This window comes from Sinocyclocheilus grahami, unplaced genomic scaffold, assembly GCF_001515645.1.
Source record: "Sinocyclocheilus grahami isolate Dianchi unplaced genomic scaffold, SAMN03320097.WGS_v1.1 scaffold149.1, whole genome shotgun sequence".
NCBI lineage: Eukaryota > Metazoa > Chordata > Actinopteri > Cypriniformes > Cyprinidae > Sinocyclocheilus > Sinocyclocheilus grahami.
Window position 1 is genome coordinate 3,838,737 of NW_015505328.1, and position 20,151 is coordinate 3,858,887.

Genomic DNA, 20,151 nt, shown 5'->3' on the forward strand with positions numbered 1-20,151 from the left:
TTCAGCTCATAGTGATAAAATATCACAGATGATTATTATTTTCATATGTATACAAACCCCCAAAAATAGAAGTTGTTTACTAACCAGTTTAGATCTCATTACAGCAATCAGGCAGATCTTTTTTTTTTAGATATACTGTACTGTCCAGGTCAGTGTGACTTTTGTTATTCATTCTGCCATTAAATTAAAGTTAGACTTTGCCTTTCTGCTTCTGTTGCTCTTGGTTTACTGAACTTTTGGCTGGGGTTTTACAGCAGAATGCTGGGAGACTCACATAAGAGGTGACTCATAAACCAGGCATACACGTCCGCTAGTCACTGTCTGTTTACTTCTGACAGCTCTTTACAATCGTTAACTGTAAATGTCACAAGCATCTGTGATCTAAGGCCAGTGGCACGCAAGAGATTGTGCCATTAATTTCTTTTACTTTGTCAAGACAGCAACAATCATGGCCCTGGGCACGTTTGCGCTAACCTTTAGTTTATGCATTCAGAGGACTACTCAATGGCAACAGGCTTAAGTCAAAGCCACTAGATGACGGATGATCATGCTAACCTGGCTTTGCATCTCTCTCAGCATGTTCAGGGAAACAGCTTCCTAATCGTTATCTTGTCCCCAGCCTCCAACTGAGAGAGTAATTTTGGACATGGAAGGTTAGATGTCCCCCCATATGCTCCTTTATTGAGCTGTCAGTGAGGTCTGACTTACAGATACACAGTGTCTATTTCATTATAGAATACATCCAAACTTCCACAAAAAAAAGCAATTTACATAACCATATTTTTGTTCAAATTTATCATTTCCACATAGTTAAATGTATTGGTATTATAGCCAATCATAAACAGTCATTGACACTAATTTTCATCTGGATCTAAGAAAATATTTAAAAAGTGACACATACATCAATATATTAATATGAATTAAATCTTCTATGATTATCAATATGTTTTCAATTTCCTGATTTAAATGTCATTTAAAAAAAAGTCTTGGTAGTGCCAAATTTAATTTTAAAAGAAAAAGTCTAAAATTAAAAAAACTTTGACATAGACTTATGTTAAATTATTGACATTATTTGTATTATTATTTAAATAAAAATAAGCAGTGAAGCATTTTTGTTTTTAAAGTAATATATCTGAAACATTTCTGTCTGCCAAATCAGTCATTGTGGTGTAACCAACATGCAGGAAGCCATTTTGTTGTCATGTGACAAGAAAACAACAAACTAGTAAATTATATCCCAGAAAGGACTCCTCTATACCCTAATAAAAAAAACATCATATATGTAAAACAATTATTTTGTAAAACAAACTAATTTTTTTATTTTTTGCAAAATTAAACAGTCATTGACACTAATTTTCATCTGGATCTAAGAAAATATTTAAAAAGTGACACATACATCAATATATTAATATGAATTAAATCTTCTATGATTATCAATATGTTTTCAATTTCCTGATTTAAATGTCATTTAAAAAAAAGTCTTGGTAGTGCCAAATTTAATTTTAAAAGAAAAAGTCTAAAATTAAAAAAACTTTGACATAAAGACTTATGTTAAATTATTGACATTATTTGTATTATTATTTAAATAAAAATAAGCAGTGAAGCATTTTTGTTTTTAAAGTAATATATCTGAAACATTTCTGTCTGCCAAATCAGTCATTGTGGTGTAACCAACATGCAGGAAGCCATTTTGTTGTCATGTGACAAGAAAACAACAAACTAGTAAATTATATCCCAGAAAGGACTCCTCTATACCCTAATAAAAAAAACATCATATATGTAAAACAATTAACTAATTTTTTTATTTTTTGCAAAATGCTAATGTGTATTCAGGTTATACTGTGAATATATTTTATTTAATTACTTTTTAGATGGTTGTTACATCATAATAATAATCAATTAAAAAAAGTAAATTTCTATTAACTTGCCACATGTATGTTAAACTAGATTTCTCAGCTTCATCATCTCAGACATTCTTATTTGTCACTGACTCATATACATTTAATATGTGTTGCAAAGACACTTTATAACTAACTTCATAAGACATATGCAGTATTTCACTTTTCTAATATGTTCCCCTAAGGACCAATAGACTGCATTATTAAACACCGATCTACCGACCAACGCACAGATATTATATTTGAATAAAATACGTCCTGTAATTTCAATAGCATATTTCTAAATCCCCAGACTCTACACATCTAACATTAGTTTTACCTTCGGATTAGATTACGCATCCTATGTCAGAAGATACTTCCTGTGAAGTGTTCAGAGAATCCGAGCTGATGGAGATTAAACTCATTTGTTACATGCTTTTCCTCTATAGCATGCCAATAAATGCTAATAGCAGGGTCTGTTCTTTTTCAGGTCATAAATGTAAGTAAATTACTTTGCGCCTGAAGTCTTCCCTCTGCCATCTCAGACTGCACACACTCACAGCCAGTAATTAACTACTGTTTTTACTAGCTTTACTCTTGTTTTTGCTCGTTATTCCCTCGAGAACATAGAATACATAATATCCTGTTTGTGCCTAAAATTTGCTGTCTTTCATAAAAATAGTCTGTTGTCATGACGACTTGGGTTAACAGAACTTAGAAGGTTGTTTACAAAGCAAAAACTTTGTGTGCGTATTCAGCGAAGCGCTTTTGCAGAAGTGTTTGTAAATGACCGTAAGTACGGGGGTGAAATCACTACATGCGGTTGCGTATCAAGGCACGTGGCAAAAAGCAGTGCAAATACTGATCTCCGTACTGCTTTGCTCTCGTACATACAGTAAAAGTACAATGGTGTTTTTTCAGACAGTCGGATACAAGACTGTACCACAGTACCGCCGAGGGACCCGTATCTCACGGCTTAAAACGTTTATTTCGCCTTAGATGTATCAGGTCCAACTGGCCTCACAATAGACCCTCACTCACCCCTCATACATTGAGATTCAGTTTCCTTTCCCAGCTCAAGTCTCTCCCGCTAGTGTCAATCACAGCCTTTATTGGTGGAAGCGGACCTGACACCCCGGACCTCATGTGAAACCATGGCCGACAGGAGGCAATAAGCCGGAGAATAGCAGCCATCTCAAAGTAGTCCTCCATTTAGCAAGCGCTTTTTTTGCTCTCTTTGCTCCAGTCCTGCATTAAAGATAGAGAAGAGAAATCAATAGAGGTTCACAGCATTAGATAAAAGTCGCGGACTTGAGAAGCAGCCGCGTTAGATGTGCTAAATTAAACCAATCAGAAATTTCCAGAGGCCCTCGGCACATAGAACAGTGCTATCTCACATCTGTCCATCTCACTGGCCTGTCTCTGCTTTGTTTGTTCTTCATGTAGTTTCGCCCTGACACTTCATTTGTTGATCTATCTGTGATGATGTGCTTTATACTCAGAGTCAAACCCTCTTCATCGTGTTTAGAGTAGGGAAAGATGTTTTTTAGCTGTGGGATATGTTCTTGGTTAAAAAGCTGCATTCGAGACTAAAAGGAACGGAGAAATTGCATGGACCATGAAAAGATTCTAAACATGATTTTGTTTTAATGGACAGAAAATGATAAATCTCAACAAACACAGACTTGGAGAGAATTCTTTCTTTTTCCAGCGGAAAACAACTCTTGAATTGCACGCTTGAACTGAAACACTGTTTTTCTGCACCAACTGTGGCGATTATTTTAAATGAAAAGCGAAAATGTTCATCATACGCATTTTTGTGAAGCTATAATCTGTGATTACCAGGTGAGACGGTGATATAGAGTAGAAAAAGCGGTATCTTTGATGATTAGTTCATTTAAATCTGCCTTGTCGCATATTTATGAAAGCAGATGGGGAATGTGAAGAAAAACAGCATGAAAAATAAAACAAAAACACAATTAACAACCGCACAGGCAAAAATTCCCTGTAGGTACAAACATTAAGGGTTTCATATGCAGAATGTTAAATATTTTGTCCTTCTAGGCGCTCTTCTTCATCTGATCATTTTGTTTCATTTTGAAAAGCCTGTTCCTAATCCTACATGGCATGGATAACAGAAAAGCCGGGATAACAGCAGCCGTTTTAAAGACTTCCCTTGGGGGTGGATTTTGACAATTCCCACCACTTTGTAATTTTATTGATAATGAAGAGGATGGCGAGGAAGGGACTTTTGATTTTTGCCAGAAAAGCTAGTTAAGGACAATCAATAGTACATCATTGGGAGAGTTTTGTGATAAAAGCCCTCGGTTACCCTGGCAATCCATCACTTGGCCATACAGATAGGTCAAACGAAATTATATTGCGCTTATCTCTCTACACCAGAAGAGTAACAGAGACGCCGATCAATAGGCTTATATATTGTTCTACTTGTGTTGTAATGGAAATGATGTATCGCTGATTTAGGGCCCTTTGGCCGCTATACACCAGCGATACTGGTCAGATGTGAATGTCGTCTGATCCCTTGAGAGCAGCTATCATGATAGACACATAACTGAAGTTTACTGTTAGGTTTATATGGCACCACACTGCACATCACAAAATAAGTGCCATATCTTTTTTTTTTATCCTTATGAAGTCGGCTTTGTAACAGATGTGAAGTTACAGAAAAATGTAAACAGAAAAAAAGAGCAGGTTGAACAGGGGTCCATCGTTCTATGATAACCTAGTGGTCGCCTAATGCAATCAGCGTACACAGAACAGCCCTCCTGCATCTCTCCAGGACTTCTGCTGGGGTTTACACGCACATTTGCAGCAGAAAATCGGCGAACGCCCGTTTCAGTTCAGCTCCTACACGAAGACATTTTTTTTTATCCTTATGAAGTCGGCTTTGTAACAGATGTGAAGTTAGGCAAAAAGTAAACAGAAAAAAAGAGCAGGTTGAACAGGGGTCCATCGTTCTATGATAACCTAGTGGTCGCCTAATGCAATCAGCGTACACAGAACAGCCCTCCTGCATCTCTCCAGGACTTCTGCTGGGGTTTACACGCACATTTGCAGCAGAAAATCGGCGAACGCCCGTTTCAGTTCAGCTCCTACACGAAGACATGCACCTTTTGGGACTCTGGAATCTGCAGGAACACGCATAGTTTTAAATTGGATGAACTATGGAGGATGCGTCTTCGGCAAGAGCGAAGAGCAGACGGACCGTCCGAGAACAGAACGAACGGTGTTTGCTGCCAACATATTCCTAAACAGTGTGCGAATCATTCGACTGCGTTCTAGACGTTTCTCGTGTAACTCTACGATTACGAGCGCACGTTCTGTGCAGGTTCCTCTCACGAAACTGAATTATTCCCCCCCCCGTGAAAACTTTTAAAACACTTTTTGTGATATACTTGTGGTATGTAAATGTATCGCAAGCCATAAATTATGGCAGTACTTATGTTTTGTCGACGTACCGTCCCATACAGGTCCTAACGGAAAGCGTTCTAGCAGCCTACTGTTGCTATGGTGACCTCCTCAGGCGAACGCGACTGTTTGCTGGTGTCTATTTAGTGTACTAACTTGCAATCTAACTTTTGTGGTTATTGAACCATTGTTTTAAATAATATCTACCGTTAAAAACAGTCAACATTTTATTTTGACTTTCTCTGGGGGTTTAAGCTTTAATTAGACTAACCGAACCATTCAAATAGGCAAACAGCCAACTATTTACCGAGGCAACTGCTTTTATAGGTATCTAGATATTCGCCTGTCAGAACAAACTTTTCTTGCATAGATATAAAAATTAAACAAAACTTGTTTGATGGAAAGCTATGCTTAAACTTGAATCAATACACGTCGAAAGAGCCTGTTTTAAAGGTGCTTGAATGTAACTCACGCTGTCATTTATTTGAAAAGAAGGCGTGTGAGCGTGACAAGACTGCTTTTCCGTACTTACGGTGATGTTTAACAAACTACGAATGGACTTTACGCCATGTGAAGTGCCACCAGAGCTGTAGACGCACTTGTTTGCGTCCAGTTTGTGGTCCTACGTGAACAGAGAGCAAAAAGGGGGAAAGTGAGGAAGTGAAACGGGCTAATTACTCAGTCCATCCCTCATTTCCATATCCAGAGAGAGTGTCTACTGGCGCGCGGCCAATCCCTCATGCAGCGCAACGTAATACATGACCCTCTATCATTATAACGCCGACATGCGCAATCTGCACAACGGTCACAACATCTAATATCTCTTATTCACTGACCCCGGGACTGGACGGGACTGCCTGCGTCCGATGTTTCTGCAGATCGGAGCGCCGACGCGAAGCGCAGAGACATGTCCCGAAGAAAGCAAGCGAAACCTCAGCATCTCAGATCGGACGAAGAAGGAACACAGTCGGACAAAAGTCCGGATAACGGTATGTGAATTGAAATACGAGTCTTTTATTTGGCTATTTAGATACAAGTTTCTTTTGTCAGAATTTTGCGATGTTTTATGGTTCTTTTCGAGTGGTGATGAAAACACGCTGTAGGATGCATGGCATAGAACGGACACTTTGAACATAGAAATAATCTTAGAGTAAAAAGAACTTGATTTAGTAAGCATATGTACGTTTATACCACGCTGTGTTCAGTTCAAGTAGACTAGATGGAACTCAAGACAAAGTTTTTCACCCTTAAAAAAAATTAAGGTTCTTCGATGATTCTTACGTTCAACAGAGAGCCATTTTAACTGTAAGTTATATGGTTCTTTGGAGATGAAAAACTTCTTAATGTTAGGTTTCTATGTTATTTAAAGCACCGGTATATAGATGTTCTCTAAAGAATCAAATAAAAAGTTACGTGTGGAGATTTCCTTATGAGATGATTGTAAAATTCTATTCGAACCTTCATTTTTAAAGAGTGCATCATAAAACACGCGTAAAGTACGTTTATATTCCTAGGCTACATGAAACATACAAATACGAGCTTTTGGAAATTTCGTGTCAAACGTTCATTATGTGTCATTTGACAAAAATGCCGAACAGCTTTTGTTTTCTAAATAATGAAGCCGTAATTTCTAATGTCTTTTCAGTAGGCTATTCTAGCTCTTTGCTAAGAACTTCTGTTAAATTCATTAAAGTAATTTAGAATTTAAGGGCATACAATGTTCTCAGCGATTTAATTTGCTTAATTAGGAACTGTACACGTAGGCCTATAGGCCATATTTATTTCGTTTTGTGTTTCATATAGGCTAGACTGTTTAAAAAAAATTGATTTAGCTAACATGATTTAAAATGAATTAATTAGGCTATAATCAGTAACGCTAGATTAGAGCTGTGCATCTATTCTTGCTTTTGATAAAGCACCAAAATAAAGCACTGCAAAACCTACAAAAGTGTCCCATTGCAAGACCCAAACAAAACCTTTAACATTCGTCTGTTTGCGTGAGAATAATTCCTTTTGTCATGGTAATGAAGTTACTTACGTGCCCACATGAAAAATCCTCACACTTTGGTTGGTGTCGAAGTTGTGTCTTCATTTAAATCGCGTTAAAGTATTTACTGCAACACAAAGATCGACCTAAGAGAAGAGAATCAGAGTATGGTTTGAAAACAGACAGTGAAAGACGTTTATTGTTCTTCAGATCATTTTAAAACAGATGAATTCATTATAATCAGGCCTGATCCTTTAGAAGAGTAATTACAGAATTCAAATGAAAACCTGCTGCAACAATATTGAAGTAGAAATAATTAATCATTTTTAAATCTTGAACGTTTTCATAAAGTATAAACTGTGGTTTAGCTTTTTTTTTTTTTTTTACATTTAGTCAAATAAAATGACTGCTTTAGTCACCAGTTTTTTTGGGTTTTTTTTTTTTTTACCTCTGAACAAATTTCTTTTTTTTTTTTAAATAAAACATCTGCTCAAGTATTCTGAAATGTACTAAATTAATGTCCAATAAGTGCAGAAATTTAAGATAAAGCTCAAACACACTGTGTATTTCAATACATTTAAGAAAATATACTAACAAACTAAAGTAACTTAGGGAGCTAACACCATCTGTAATTTTTATCTGTTAAAAGTTTAATTGGCATATTGTTTTCTAATTGAATTAATGACAAATTATGCTTCTATTTTAAATGAATAATAATAATAATCATTTGACTTCACAGGTTTATCCATGTATGCAATATGTACTTAGCTGATTGTTTTCTCTCATTTTGTCGACGTCAACACAATCATTTTGACTTTTGTGTTTGCCCTTGTACATCTTTCAGTTCGCCTTCAAATGCCATTCATCAGGCCTCTACAGTAACGATTGTCTAATAGCATTTTAGCTTTCTTCTTTTGGGGCCTGAGAAATTTTTCCGTTGTAACCTTTGTCTGTCTCATGTCGAAATGATCCAGCTAGCTACCAAAACCACGGTTACCAGCTGAGCACCCTAGGAATCTCACAAGTTTTTTAATCTTTGTAGTGGCTCATGCTACAGGGCCCCACAGAATGTCTTTTTTGATTTAAGAATTTGTATATCTGTCTCGTGAATACAGTTTTGTCCGTCTTTTCACTGGGGACGCCAAAGGAATTTTTTTGTAATTCTATTTAGGCTATTTAGTAAATGCTTATATCTATATGAACTAATCTGTGAACATTTTAAGATTTGCAGCACGGCCTTAAGTTAAATGGTTGCCTCACTAGATCAGTTTCAGTTAGCTCTCACCTTTCGGTGTTAAGGGTTTTCAGACCACCCACACAGTTACTGGAATTAGACGAGCAAATGACCCACATTGTAACTACTCTGAGGAAGGCTCACAAAAACTGAGAAGAAACAGAACAACACCTGACTACAAAATTATTTCAGATATTCTGTTATCCTCTATTCACTCTCTCTCACTGTGACTTTTTCTGAAATTTTTATCCAACAATATTCTTATTCATAAACATATTCAGTGTGGCTACATTAAGGCGATAAAAGGTGTGATAAAGAAACATACAGTGAATATATCTTTCATGGCATTTTATATTACAATAAAATATGATAAAAAATGGAGGTCAGTGAGCTCAACTCTGAGCTGGCTGAGAAAGTCGACAAGATGCCTGAGGAAACGCACATCATCGACCTGAATGAACAAATGGATATAAGTTTGCCCGAGCATAAAACATCAAACCTCAGCCCTCTACCACTTGACAATGAAAACACCGCCTGTTCCCCTGCACCACCTATAACCAATCACTATGACATGCCCAGCACCATTTTTAAGTTGTGCATTCTTGTTCAGTATTGACATGCTTCATGTTTATGTCATTATATAATTTACTGATTCCATGAGAAAATGACACTGAACAGATTTGTTTAAAGATAAATACACTATAAAGGCTTTGACAAAGACTCAATGAAAATTGTTTTTTTTTTTATGATCAAATATGACATGATTTAAAACAATTTGAAGTTAGTTGTGCTTTTTACACATTTAAAGCTGAAACCATTTTGTCAAGATTGTACACCTTTAGCAAAAAGAGATAACTGTTTCTCTCAACAATGTCAAGTGGAGAGGAATTAGTTCTTCAAATTCATCAGGAAATAAGAGTGTTTGATAGCAATGGAGAGTGCAGATTAGTCAATCAAAGACTCAATTTGACCTCAACTGACAGTGCAGCTGTGAATTGTATAAAAACATTGGAAATCAATATCCCCTATAGAATTTCATTAAGCTCCCGTATATTCAATAGATAGGTCGCATAATTTGATGGATTGTGCAAAGAAAATTATCGTCTGAGTCTTTGGAGCATGAGCACAAAGAGGCTGACTTTCAGTAATTGGTAAAGTGGTACAATTGATTTAGTTTATCTATATTGTTCACTCCTCCAAGAATAGCTGTGAAAAATCTATCATCTCAGAAATTTCTATTCACACGCTTTCTCTCTGTGTCTTTATCTCCCAGCGCTTCTGTTGAGGGGAGGCGATGAGGAGGACAGCGGCACGGAGAGCCGCAGCGGAGGCGAAGAGACGCACGTGTGCGAGAGGTGCTGTGCTGAATTCTTCAAGTGGTCCGAAATGCTGGAGCACCAGCAGAAGTGCACGGACGACCCCCCTGTGCTGATAGTAAAGGAGAATGAAGAGAAGACCATTTCCCGAGGATCGCCGACAGAGTCCCTCTTGAGTGCCCACAGTGACTCAGCAGAAATGGAGGTCAGTGAGCTCAACTCTGAGCTGGCTGAGAAAGTCGACAAGATGCCTGAGGAAACGCACATCATCGACCTGAATGAACAAATGGATATAAGTTTGCCCGAGCATAAAACATCAAACCTCAGCCCTCTACCACTTGACAATGAAAACACCGCCTGTTCCCCTGCACCACCTATAACCAATCACTATGACATGCCCAGCACCAATGTGACCCTGGAGATTCTTCACAGCACCCAAGTGGCCGTTGCTCAGTTTTCCCAGAGCATTCACTGTGCGGGGTCTGCAGGCAAGCTGAACTCAGCTGCGATACCCATGATTCTGGAGCAGTTGATGGCGCTGCAGCAGCAGCAGGTTCAGCAATTACAGCTCATTGAGCAGATCCGCAGCCAGGTCGCTGTAATGAATAGGCAGCCTACGCAAGCCGCCCTTAATCCTGCCTCAAAAAGCGTGCCCTCAGACTCTAACACTTACAATTTCCAGGGCATCGCTCCTCCCCCTGTACTTCCATTATCTGGGGTCATGCCCTCTGCAGTGAATGGGCAGGCTTCTGTATCCCAAGCATCTATGCTTGCGAGGCCACCGTTGCTGTCTTCCCAGCCAAGCAGTGGACAAATCAGCTCTAGAGCACTGGAGAGTGCCACTGCTTCCATAACATTATCTGGGGTCATGCCCTCTGCAGTGAATGGGCAGGCTTCTGTATCCCAAGCATCTATGCTTGCGAGGCCACCATTGCTGTCTTCCCAGCCAAGCAGTGGACAAATCAGCTCTAGAGCACTGGAGAGTGCCACTGCTTCCATATCAAGTTCCAGCCCTCATCTCTTCAGCTACAGCGGGGCTTCTCCGCTCTTGCCCACCTGTAGCGGATCGCACTCTAGCGTTAGCAACACCCAGTCCATAAGCACTCCCAGCCCACTATCAGCTGGCCAGAGTAGCCTCCTTAGCCCTTCTGCCAACCTACCATTACTACCTCAAAGCCCTCCCAACGGAGTCATATTTCCCAATCCGCTGGCCAGTATTGCAGCCACTGCCAGTGCATTAGACCCACTTGCTGCAATGATGAAGTACCGTAAGGGCAAACTGCCCAGCGTCTCAATGTTTGACAGCAAGCCCAGTTCCGAGGATCCATTCTTTAAGCACAAGTGTAGATTCTGCGCTAAAGTGTTCGGCAGTGACAGCGCCTTGCAGATCCATTTACGCTCGCACACAGGCGAAAGGCCCTTCAAATGCAACATTTGTGGCAACCGTTTCTCGACAAAGGGAAACCTCAAAGTCCACTTCCAAAGGCACAAGGAGAAGTACCCTCATGTTCAGATGAACCCGTACCCAGTCCCAGAATATCTTGACAATATCCCTACCAGTTCCGGGATCCCCTATGGGATGTCTTTTCCTCCAGAGAAGGCAGGACCTACTTGGTTAGATAGCAAGCCTATTCTTTCGACAGTGCCGTCCTCAGTGGGTCTGCAGTTGCCTCCCACAGTACCAGTTATTGAAAGCTTAAGTGATTCATTTACAAGCACACCCTCTGAAAGATCTCCACACAGGCTGTCGCCAGCCAGAGGTGAACTTGCACCGTCGTCGCCTAATCCCACCGGCACTGAGACAGATATGTCCACCATTGCGACCTCCCCTAAATCAAACAGAGAAGGAGAGATCACACATAGCTTCAACACAGAAGAAGTGCACCTGCCATCAAACAGTATGACTAGAAACGCTAACAATCCCAACATCCTGCTTCCGCAGTCCACGTCTACAGAAAAACCTGTTAAGGTAAATGTAACTGAGTCCACTGATGCTCCTTCAGCTGATAATAAGTCGTCCTCTCCTCTACTCATCTCTGATCAGTTCAAGGCCAAGTTCCCATTTGGTGGTCTCCATGACTCTATGCAAACATCTGAGACATCGAAGCTCCAACAGCTTGTGGAAAACATTGATAAGAAGATGATGGAACCCAATCAGTGTGTTATCTGTCACCGCGTGCTAAGCTGTCAGAGCGCGCTGAAGATGCACTACCGCATCCATACAGGGGAGAGGCCATTTAAATGCAAGGTTTGTGGACGAGCATTCACCACAAAGGGTAACTTAAAGACACACTTTGGTGTCCACCGTGCAAAGCCTCCTCTTCGGATTCAACATTCATGCCCGATCTGTCAGAAAAAGTTCACGAATGCAGTTGTGTTACAGCAGCACATACGCATGCACATGGGTGGGCAGATTCCAAACACTCCTCTGGCAGAAACCATCTACGAGAAAGATACAGATATGGAGAGTTTTGACAGCATGAGCACTTATGATGATGACTGTCTTGATGATATTTCATTTGAAGAAGAAGGGGATGTTGTGGAGAACAATGAAAACACCCTGAGCTCGTTTTCAGACAGTCCACCGCCTATCTACTCGCTTCCAACCAGTGTATCAGAAACTCAAAGCGTAGGGGAAGACTCATCCGTCAATCTCAGCCAATCAAATGGAAAAATGATGGTCAGGTGCGGACCTATGCATAACGATCTTCATGCTCTGGGCTCTACCACCACTGGTGAGATGGAGAACCACAGCATAAAAACTAGTTTAATGCCACATTCGTCTAGTTCTATTCACATTTCACCCTATCCCAACAGTCAACCTGAGGGCCAACATGAGCACTTAGTCTCTCTGAACCTCTCCTTTAAAGTCCCAGAGGCAACATCTATAGTAAAATCTGAAACAACAGATTGTCCTGCAGCAAATACAGTCAACGAGGTGACTGTTAATCAAACAGGAATCCAGCCTATCAACTCTACATTCAAGAAAGAAAACTCTTTCAACATGCAGTTTTTTAATAAGGAACATGGTAAGCTAAAACTGCTATATGATACCAGTAAAACACTGTACACTAAAAAATTGCTCAGTGAACCTAATTAAATTGAGAAAAGCTTATTTTAGTTAGATAAAAGTTATTTTAGGTTTTTAGAAGACTAGAACATGAAATTTAAAACAAGTAATGTTTTTTCGAACAAACCTAAATGTATGTCCTTGTGTTAGATAGCAGCATACTAAATATAACATCATTTATTATTATTATATGAAATGTATGGGATGAACGAGTAAGATGAACCTAGTCTCAGTAGTGGCGTTAGCAGTTATTCTTTCTGAGCGAAGCAACACACACACTGTAGTCATCATGTAGCCCACAGCCTAAACACAAGCTCCACTCTTTAGAACAACAGCAACCACACAAAGATTACAAAATAACAGAAACTCTTCTAACATAAATGAACATTAAACATCAGTAGTATTTCCTTTTACTCAGAAACACGTAAAATAACATTTATTTTTAAAATGTACTCTGCTAATGCAGTCATATGCTAAGCATGCAGGGAATTAAAATTCCACTGTCTAGTTATGCCAATAAAAATGATTCATGTAATCTTAACACAAAATCCAATTTACAAATATAAGTGATTTGAAAATAATGAAATTACTTTGTGGTAAAATGTTCAAAACAGCTTTCTTAGTAAACTAAATAAGCAGCAAAAATCTGTTGTATTTTTTGTATAATTTGAATTACTTTAAAGTTGAAGTGTCATATTTTTTTTAATCTCCTATCCTAGCTAAATATGCAGAGACAACTGTAAGTAAGCCGTATTCAGTTTACCTGAAATGTGTAAACATTGTGGTGCTACACAATGCCTGACACCGCAACATAGCTCAACTAATGGTGCGAGTTTGGAGCTGGACTAGTCTGTTTTTTCATGCATTGGAGGTTTCTAGAAGAAATGTTAAAAATATTAATCTATATAAATGATTCATTATTATTAAAATTTGAATAAAAACCTGCAATTCTGTTTGGCATTCTGTGGCCAGAAATGACACACTTCATCTTTAACACTTAATACACAGCATTATGGTATTTATTTGTTTTATTACACTGCTGATTTTATACTAATTGTTTATTTTTATTTTCAGAAAATGCTCAAAGGTCTACAGAACAGGATACAAAAAATTTGCCGACTGCAGTGAAACTGGAGATGAATGCTTGCAATAGACCATACATTCTAAAAGAGGGGCCTTTCCCTGCATTTGGCCTGCAGTCTCCCACCTCGCGCTCTGAGGTGATGATACCAGCCGTCACCTCACTCACTGGACCACCCCCTCCCAGACGGACCCCTAAGCAACACAACTGCAGAGCATGTGGGAAGAACTTCTCTTCTGCCAGTGCCTTGCAGATCCACGAGCGCACACACACTGGCGAAAAACCCTTCGGCTGCTCTGTCTGCGGTCGAGCGTTCACAACCAAGGGTAATCTCAAGGTATGTGTGATCATTATTGTATTTTATTCAACAAGTGAGTAGCTTAAACTATATATGAGCTCTTAAATTATGTTTACATTTTTTAATTAAACATATTATTTGCTTTTATTTTATTTATTTTTATTCTTATCATTTTCATAAAATGCTTACCATTGTTGAATTGTGTTAAGTTCCCAACATGTAAAAGCCTATTGTGCATGTGTGGACCCGGGTATGAGCCCGTCCTTGGTCAAGGCCCACTCACATTCCCCCTCTCTCTCCCCTTACTGTCAATTCTTCACCATCCTGTCAATCAAAAAAAAAGAATAAATTAATTAATAAAATACACATGGTGGTTGTCGCAACATGAGTCATTTTTTGTAATTTAGCCTACAGCTCAAAGCTACAGACACACAAATGCTGCAAATATCGTAAAAATATTTGTTATTACTCTGTCTGCGGTCGAGCGTTCACAACCAAGGGTAATCTCAAGGTATGTGTGATCATTATTGTATTTTATTCAACAAGTGAGTAGCTTAAACTATATATGAGCTCTTAAATTATGTTTACATTTTTTAATTAAACATATTATTTGCTTTTATTTTATTTATTTTTATTCTTATCATTTTCATAAAATGCTTACCATTGTTGAATTGTGTTAAGTTCCCAACATGTAAAAGCCTATTGTGCATGTGTGGACCCGGGTATGAGCCCGTCCTTGGTCAAGGCCCACTCACATTCCCCCTCTCTCTCCCCTTACTGTCAATTCTTCACCATCCTGTCAATCAAAAAAAAGAATAAATTAATTAATAAAATACACATGGTGGTTGTCGCAACATGAGTCATTTTTTGTAATTTAGCCTACAGCTCAAAGCTACAGACACACAAATATCGTAAAAATATTTGTTATTGATTTCTTTTTCATTTCTGTTTGTCTACAGGTGCACATGGGCACCCATATGTGGAATAACACTCCTGCCCGTAGAGGTAGACGTCTGTCTGTGGAAAACCCAATTGCCCTTCTGGGCGGTGACGCCCTGAAATTCAGCGAAGCGTTTCAGAAGGATTTAGCAGCACGGGCCATGAATGTGGACCAAAACTTCTGGACCCGATATGCAGCAGCTATAACTAATGGCTTAGCAATGAGGAACAATGAAATATCCGTCATTCAGAGTGGAGGAGTCCCCCAGCTTCCTGCCATTACTGTGGCCACGGACAAGGCTAGCACTGGAAACAGCCCACCAATCACAGCCATGGAAAAAACAGGCTTAGAAAGGGGTGCTGGACAACACTTCTCCATGATGATTGATGACAAAAAAGACATTGGAATCAATTAAAGTAAAGGCGACATATTATTTCTCCTTGCATAAGGAACATTGCAAATTTCAACGTGTCTTGATTTTTTAAAAATCAGAATAAACTCTTTAGAATGTGCTTGATTCATGTGGGAAAAGTTTCAGTTTATCTTATGCTATAATGGCACTTGTTTTTTATTTTATTGTTTAAACTGAGGCCACGGTTAGTTTTTCAATTATGTCCACTGACTGAAACCTTACACTTGATCCAAGGGCATTGCTTTGAGATGAAATGATTATTTTATGTTGTAAATATGTATTTTATTTTATTTGTTTTTACCCTCTGATTTTGCTGTTAAACATCGCCCTATTCATGAGAAAGGGAACATGTTTGCATATATAATAGAAACTTTTAATTCCCAAACTGTGGTCTTAATATAGCTACAGCTGAAAGTATGTAACTTAAATCCCCGAGCAAAAGATAAAGAGACAGTTCAGAGGCTTTGAAAAGAGATGTATTATTCTTTGACATCCCACTGCTTTGCTGCTATGCATTGGATGCAAACCATTTATTTTCATGCAAATCAAGTACACCACCATGAAAGCTAGTGTCATTTTAGCTGCTTTCAGCAATGAAACGTTCCATCTTATACCAGCCTGTGCTATGTTATTATTAATGCTAATTATATGTTTTATGCTATTCTCTGCCTTATTTACTTTTACATGCAAAATTAATTAGTGGGCCAACATGAGACCATTAAGTATAATAAGACTGCTAATAAAGATCTTTCATTAAAAACACCTTTACACTTCAGTTTAAGGTATAGTTATCAATGAAGCCCTTGTGATGCATCTGAACGTGTTGCAGGACAATTCTATTTCACAATTTAAAAGTGTGTTTTCCTATCAAGAACAAAATAAATAAATGTTTCCAGAAACATTCATGTACAAGGGAAAAGAAATATACTTGTCTGTAATGGTAGCTTATGTCTTATTCACTAAGCGTGTCATGTCAGGTCATTTTTAGTGTTTTTTATTTTATTTTATTTTGTAGTGCTATTTTCCTTATATAATATATTGTTTAGTGTTGGGGAAAAAACATTAAAATATGAACGAGCAGTTTTTTCATAAGATAGGTAATGGTGAAACAAGGGATTCAATGTGTCCTCTGCATGAAAAGGAGACTATTTTTGTACTCAGATACATTATAACGAATAAAAAGTACACCAGGTTTGCTTTTCTGTCTGCACATCAGTATTTTTACATGGAACAACTGAGGTGGTGTCTCAAACACGCTGACTGAACTGGATTTATTTCTAAGATGCAATATTGCTGCCACCCTCAATAAATAAATCTCAAACAAAATATTTTTGTTTGTCACCTTACTTGTATTTTGTAACTATATGTGCTTCACTCTTTATCTCTTTGTCTCTCTGTATTTGTCTGTGTTGTGACATAAACTTGAGTCAGACATTGTTATTTAAAAAAATAATTATGTCATTACTGTTATTTAAATGCAAAATGTTGGCCTCATTTGGACACACAAGCCTTCAAATAACGGCAAGACAACACTGGTAAGATGCCTAATGTGAAATAATCCATCAACGGAAGCCCATAACTTCAACCAAGTAAGATATTAAAGCACCATAAAATAAAATACCTTCAGAATCACATTTCCAGATTACAGCAGATCTCTCCCCTCACTCTAGTCCGGACGTGATGACATTCATACGTAACCGAGCAAAGATGGCAGACAGCATCCCTCTGAATCCTGTGCGGAAGAATTCGAGAAAAACTGCGTATTATAATGCTGGCAGACCTACCAGGTATGTAGACGGATGCATATTCATCTCAAACACCTCTTTTAAACACAAGACAGTCATTTGAGTTGTTACAATAACGTACGTGTTGATACTGGGTTTGTTTATGCCACGGTTCCGGGGTTGAGTGCTAACGGGCTAACGCTAGCGGCAGTGTAAATTCAGCAGCGCGAGCTGTCAGTGTCAGATTACAGTTGATAGGACATGAGAGGATACAAGACTCCCCGAGAGATGTGATATAATCATGTGAGATGTTTGTCACTTCGGTTCCTACTCGGGAGACGTCTTAGGTACATTCATTGAGGCGTATTATAACACGCTCATGAGATATTCAGTAGGTGTAAGTACATTTATGGAGCGTCTAATTTATAATAACATAGAATATGTCTATAGAACGTTCCAGAACATTCATTAAACATCACAAAGCACCCAAAACACAATTCACGTGCGTCAGGTACGTTCATAGAAAATGTCTTAAGCTTTTGGTTTATCATTAGACTAGGGCTTTGCAATTTATCGAAATATCGCAATATGCATATCGCTACAGCTTGCAATATTTGGGGCCGTGAACAAAAGACAAAGAGAAAATCGCTCCCTGCTCTTACCTAAATCATTTTTGTAGCCTAAATAAGAATCAGTGCATATTGAATTCTAAGAGTAAATACTATGCAGTGTTTTATTTTTCCTTTTTATTATTCAGTTCCTAAACTCATATTAAAATGATTACACTAATGTTAAAATGACATTTTTATGTAATGCTCGAGTAAAACACTATCGCTCACTTTCAGAAGTTGTTGTAGGGGTGCTTTCTTATTAGAATCAGAATCAGAATGAGCTTTATTCACCACTTAAGTGTGTGCAAACACAAGGGATTTGTTGTGGTTTTACAGGAACTATTGGTACATACATGCATACATACAAATAACCATATATATATGTCACAAATTATAGTTATAGAAGTTCACAGAACTGACTCAGCAACAGCTGAGTAAAACTGAGTAAAACTCATCTGAGCATGAGACACTTTAAGCATTATCGTATCGCATATCGAATATCGCATTATTTAATGAGTTATAGCGCATATCGCATTTTTCTTCAATATCGCACAGCCCTACATTAGACCATCTTATGAGGCTTTGTTCCATCTATAGCATATCTCATATCTTAGGTATATGGTGAAGACATGCCATGTTCTTGTGATGCTGAGCTTGACAAGATATCGCTGCAAACTGTTTTCCCACGGTTTATGCGAGGCGAAGATGTCAAAGATATTCATTTAGAAACTAATGTCCATCTGGTTTTCCTGAACCGCATAAACAGCCTAACAGCAGACAGGATCTGTATTTATGGCATCCAGCTGTTTGTCAAATGCTGACAGTCTAAGGACCACTTGTGGCATTGCTGCTTGAGAGTATGGACCAAAACCAAAGTGCTTGCTTAATTTGATTTCATTGTTTGGGGTAATGCTATTGCACATAATCACTTTGTGAATCGTTTTGTGTTTTATTGAGGAGGAAAGAGGAGAGCAGAAGAACTGACCACAGTTAGGAGAGATTAATTGGACCACCAGCTATGTTTGGCTCATACTTTGCTTATTCTGATGTCCTTCTTGATTTATATGGGTGGTTAAGCAGATTTGATGGTGATCTGATTTCTTTTATCATACAATTGAATACAAATATCAGTGGTGGGCCTGCGGGCTTCGAATCTCTTGCATTGGCCCTGCTAGACTGTATCATTTTATGATTACAACGGTCAGCTAACTTAGTTGTCCGTATTTGTATTATTACACCCATTCTGCTTGACCGCTGTCGAGACGGGTTAACCTAAACGCGTTTTTAATGGACATCAAAGGCTAAAATCCACATAGACAAGTCAGAGTGATGTGTTTTTGTTGACATACCTCAATAATAACTTGCCTATTGTGGCAGGAACCGATTAGCCTTTGTAGAGCTGATATTTGTAATTTCCCATTAGTTCAAAGTCTCTTATAATGGTGAATCTCACGATACTTGTCAAGAACATGTCTGGACCATATTTCGCGCCAAACTCAAAAGAAATCAATGAGAAATTATTATGCAGAGCCAGCTTTAAGTAAGCCATGCGTAGGTTGATTTCTGTGCATCCAGACCACAGACTACACATTTAATGAAAAGGTGCCTAAATTGTATTCACCTCAGGCCATCTAAATTGCCATCAGAATAAGAGTTCAATCAGCTGACTAAAACATCATGATAATGCACAAGTAATCTACTCGACTTTTAACTTGAAACTATTTCTGGCCAAAACACATGTCTTAATGTTAGGTTTGTTTCTTACAAACATGCAGCTTTTCGTTTCACAAGACATTAATAATTAATTGATAGACTGGATTATTTCTCATTCTGATGGCACCCATTCACTGCAGAGGATCCATTGGGGAACAAGTGATTTAATGCTAAATTTATTCAAATCTGTTCCGATGAAGAAACAAATTCACCTTCTATTGTATATTTACTAAATCTTGGATGTGTAAATATTTTAAATTTTTAGGTGAACTGTTCCTTTAATAACCTGAGAGATTTCTGTTTCTCCATTGAAAGTCCATTCCACCAAAACATTCAGGATTCAAAAATGCATAGTAAACAGTCCATATAAATTACGCAGTTTAATCCAAGTGTTCTAAGTCACTTTATATGATGAACAGATTTAATTTAGGCTATTGTTTACATATAAACATTGATCAA

General features: G+C 38.2%; 2 protein-coding genes across 2 annotated transcripts in view; both read left to right on the forward strand.

Annotated features, from left to right (window-relative positions):
• The first annotated feature begins 6,027 nt into the window (after positions 1-6,027).
• On the forward strand, positions 6,028-16,570 carry LOC107592031 (sal-like protein 3). The gene is made up of 4 exons (XM_016281388.1): positions 6,028-6,295; positions 9,801-12,872; positions 13,988-14,331; positions 15,252-16,570. Exons 1-4 carry the CDS (start codon positions 6,214-6,216, stop codon positions 15,645-15,647), a joined length of 3,894 nt encoding a protein of 1,297 aa, XP_016136874.1. The 5' UTR covers positions 6,028-6,213; the 3' UTR covers positions 15,648-16,570.
• A 778-nt stretch (positions 16,571-17,348) lies between these two features.
• The window catches only part of LOC107592071 (probable phospholipid-transporting ATPase IIB), a 45,336-nt gene continuing 42,533 nt past the window's right edge, over positions 17,349-20,151 (forward strand). Inside the window, exon 1 of the mRNA XM_016281432.1 lies at positions 17,349-17,431. Within this exon, the coding sequence (XP_016136918.1) occupies positions 17,352-17,431 (80 nt within the window). The 5' untranslated portion in view covers positions 17,349-17,351. The remainder of the gene's footprint in view (positions 17,432-20,151) is intronic.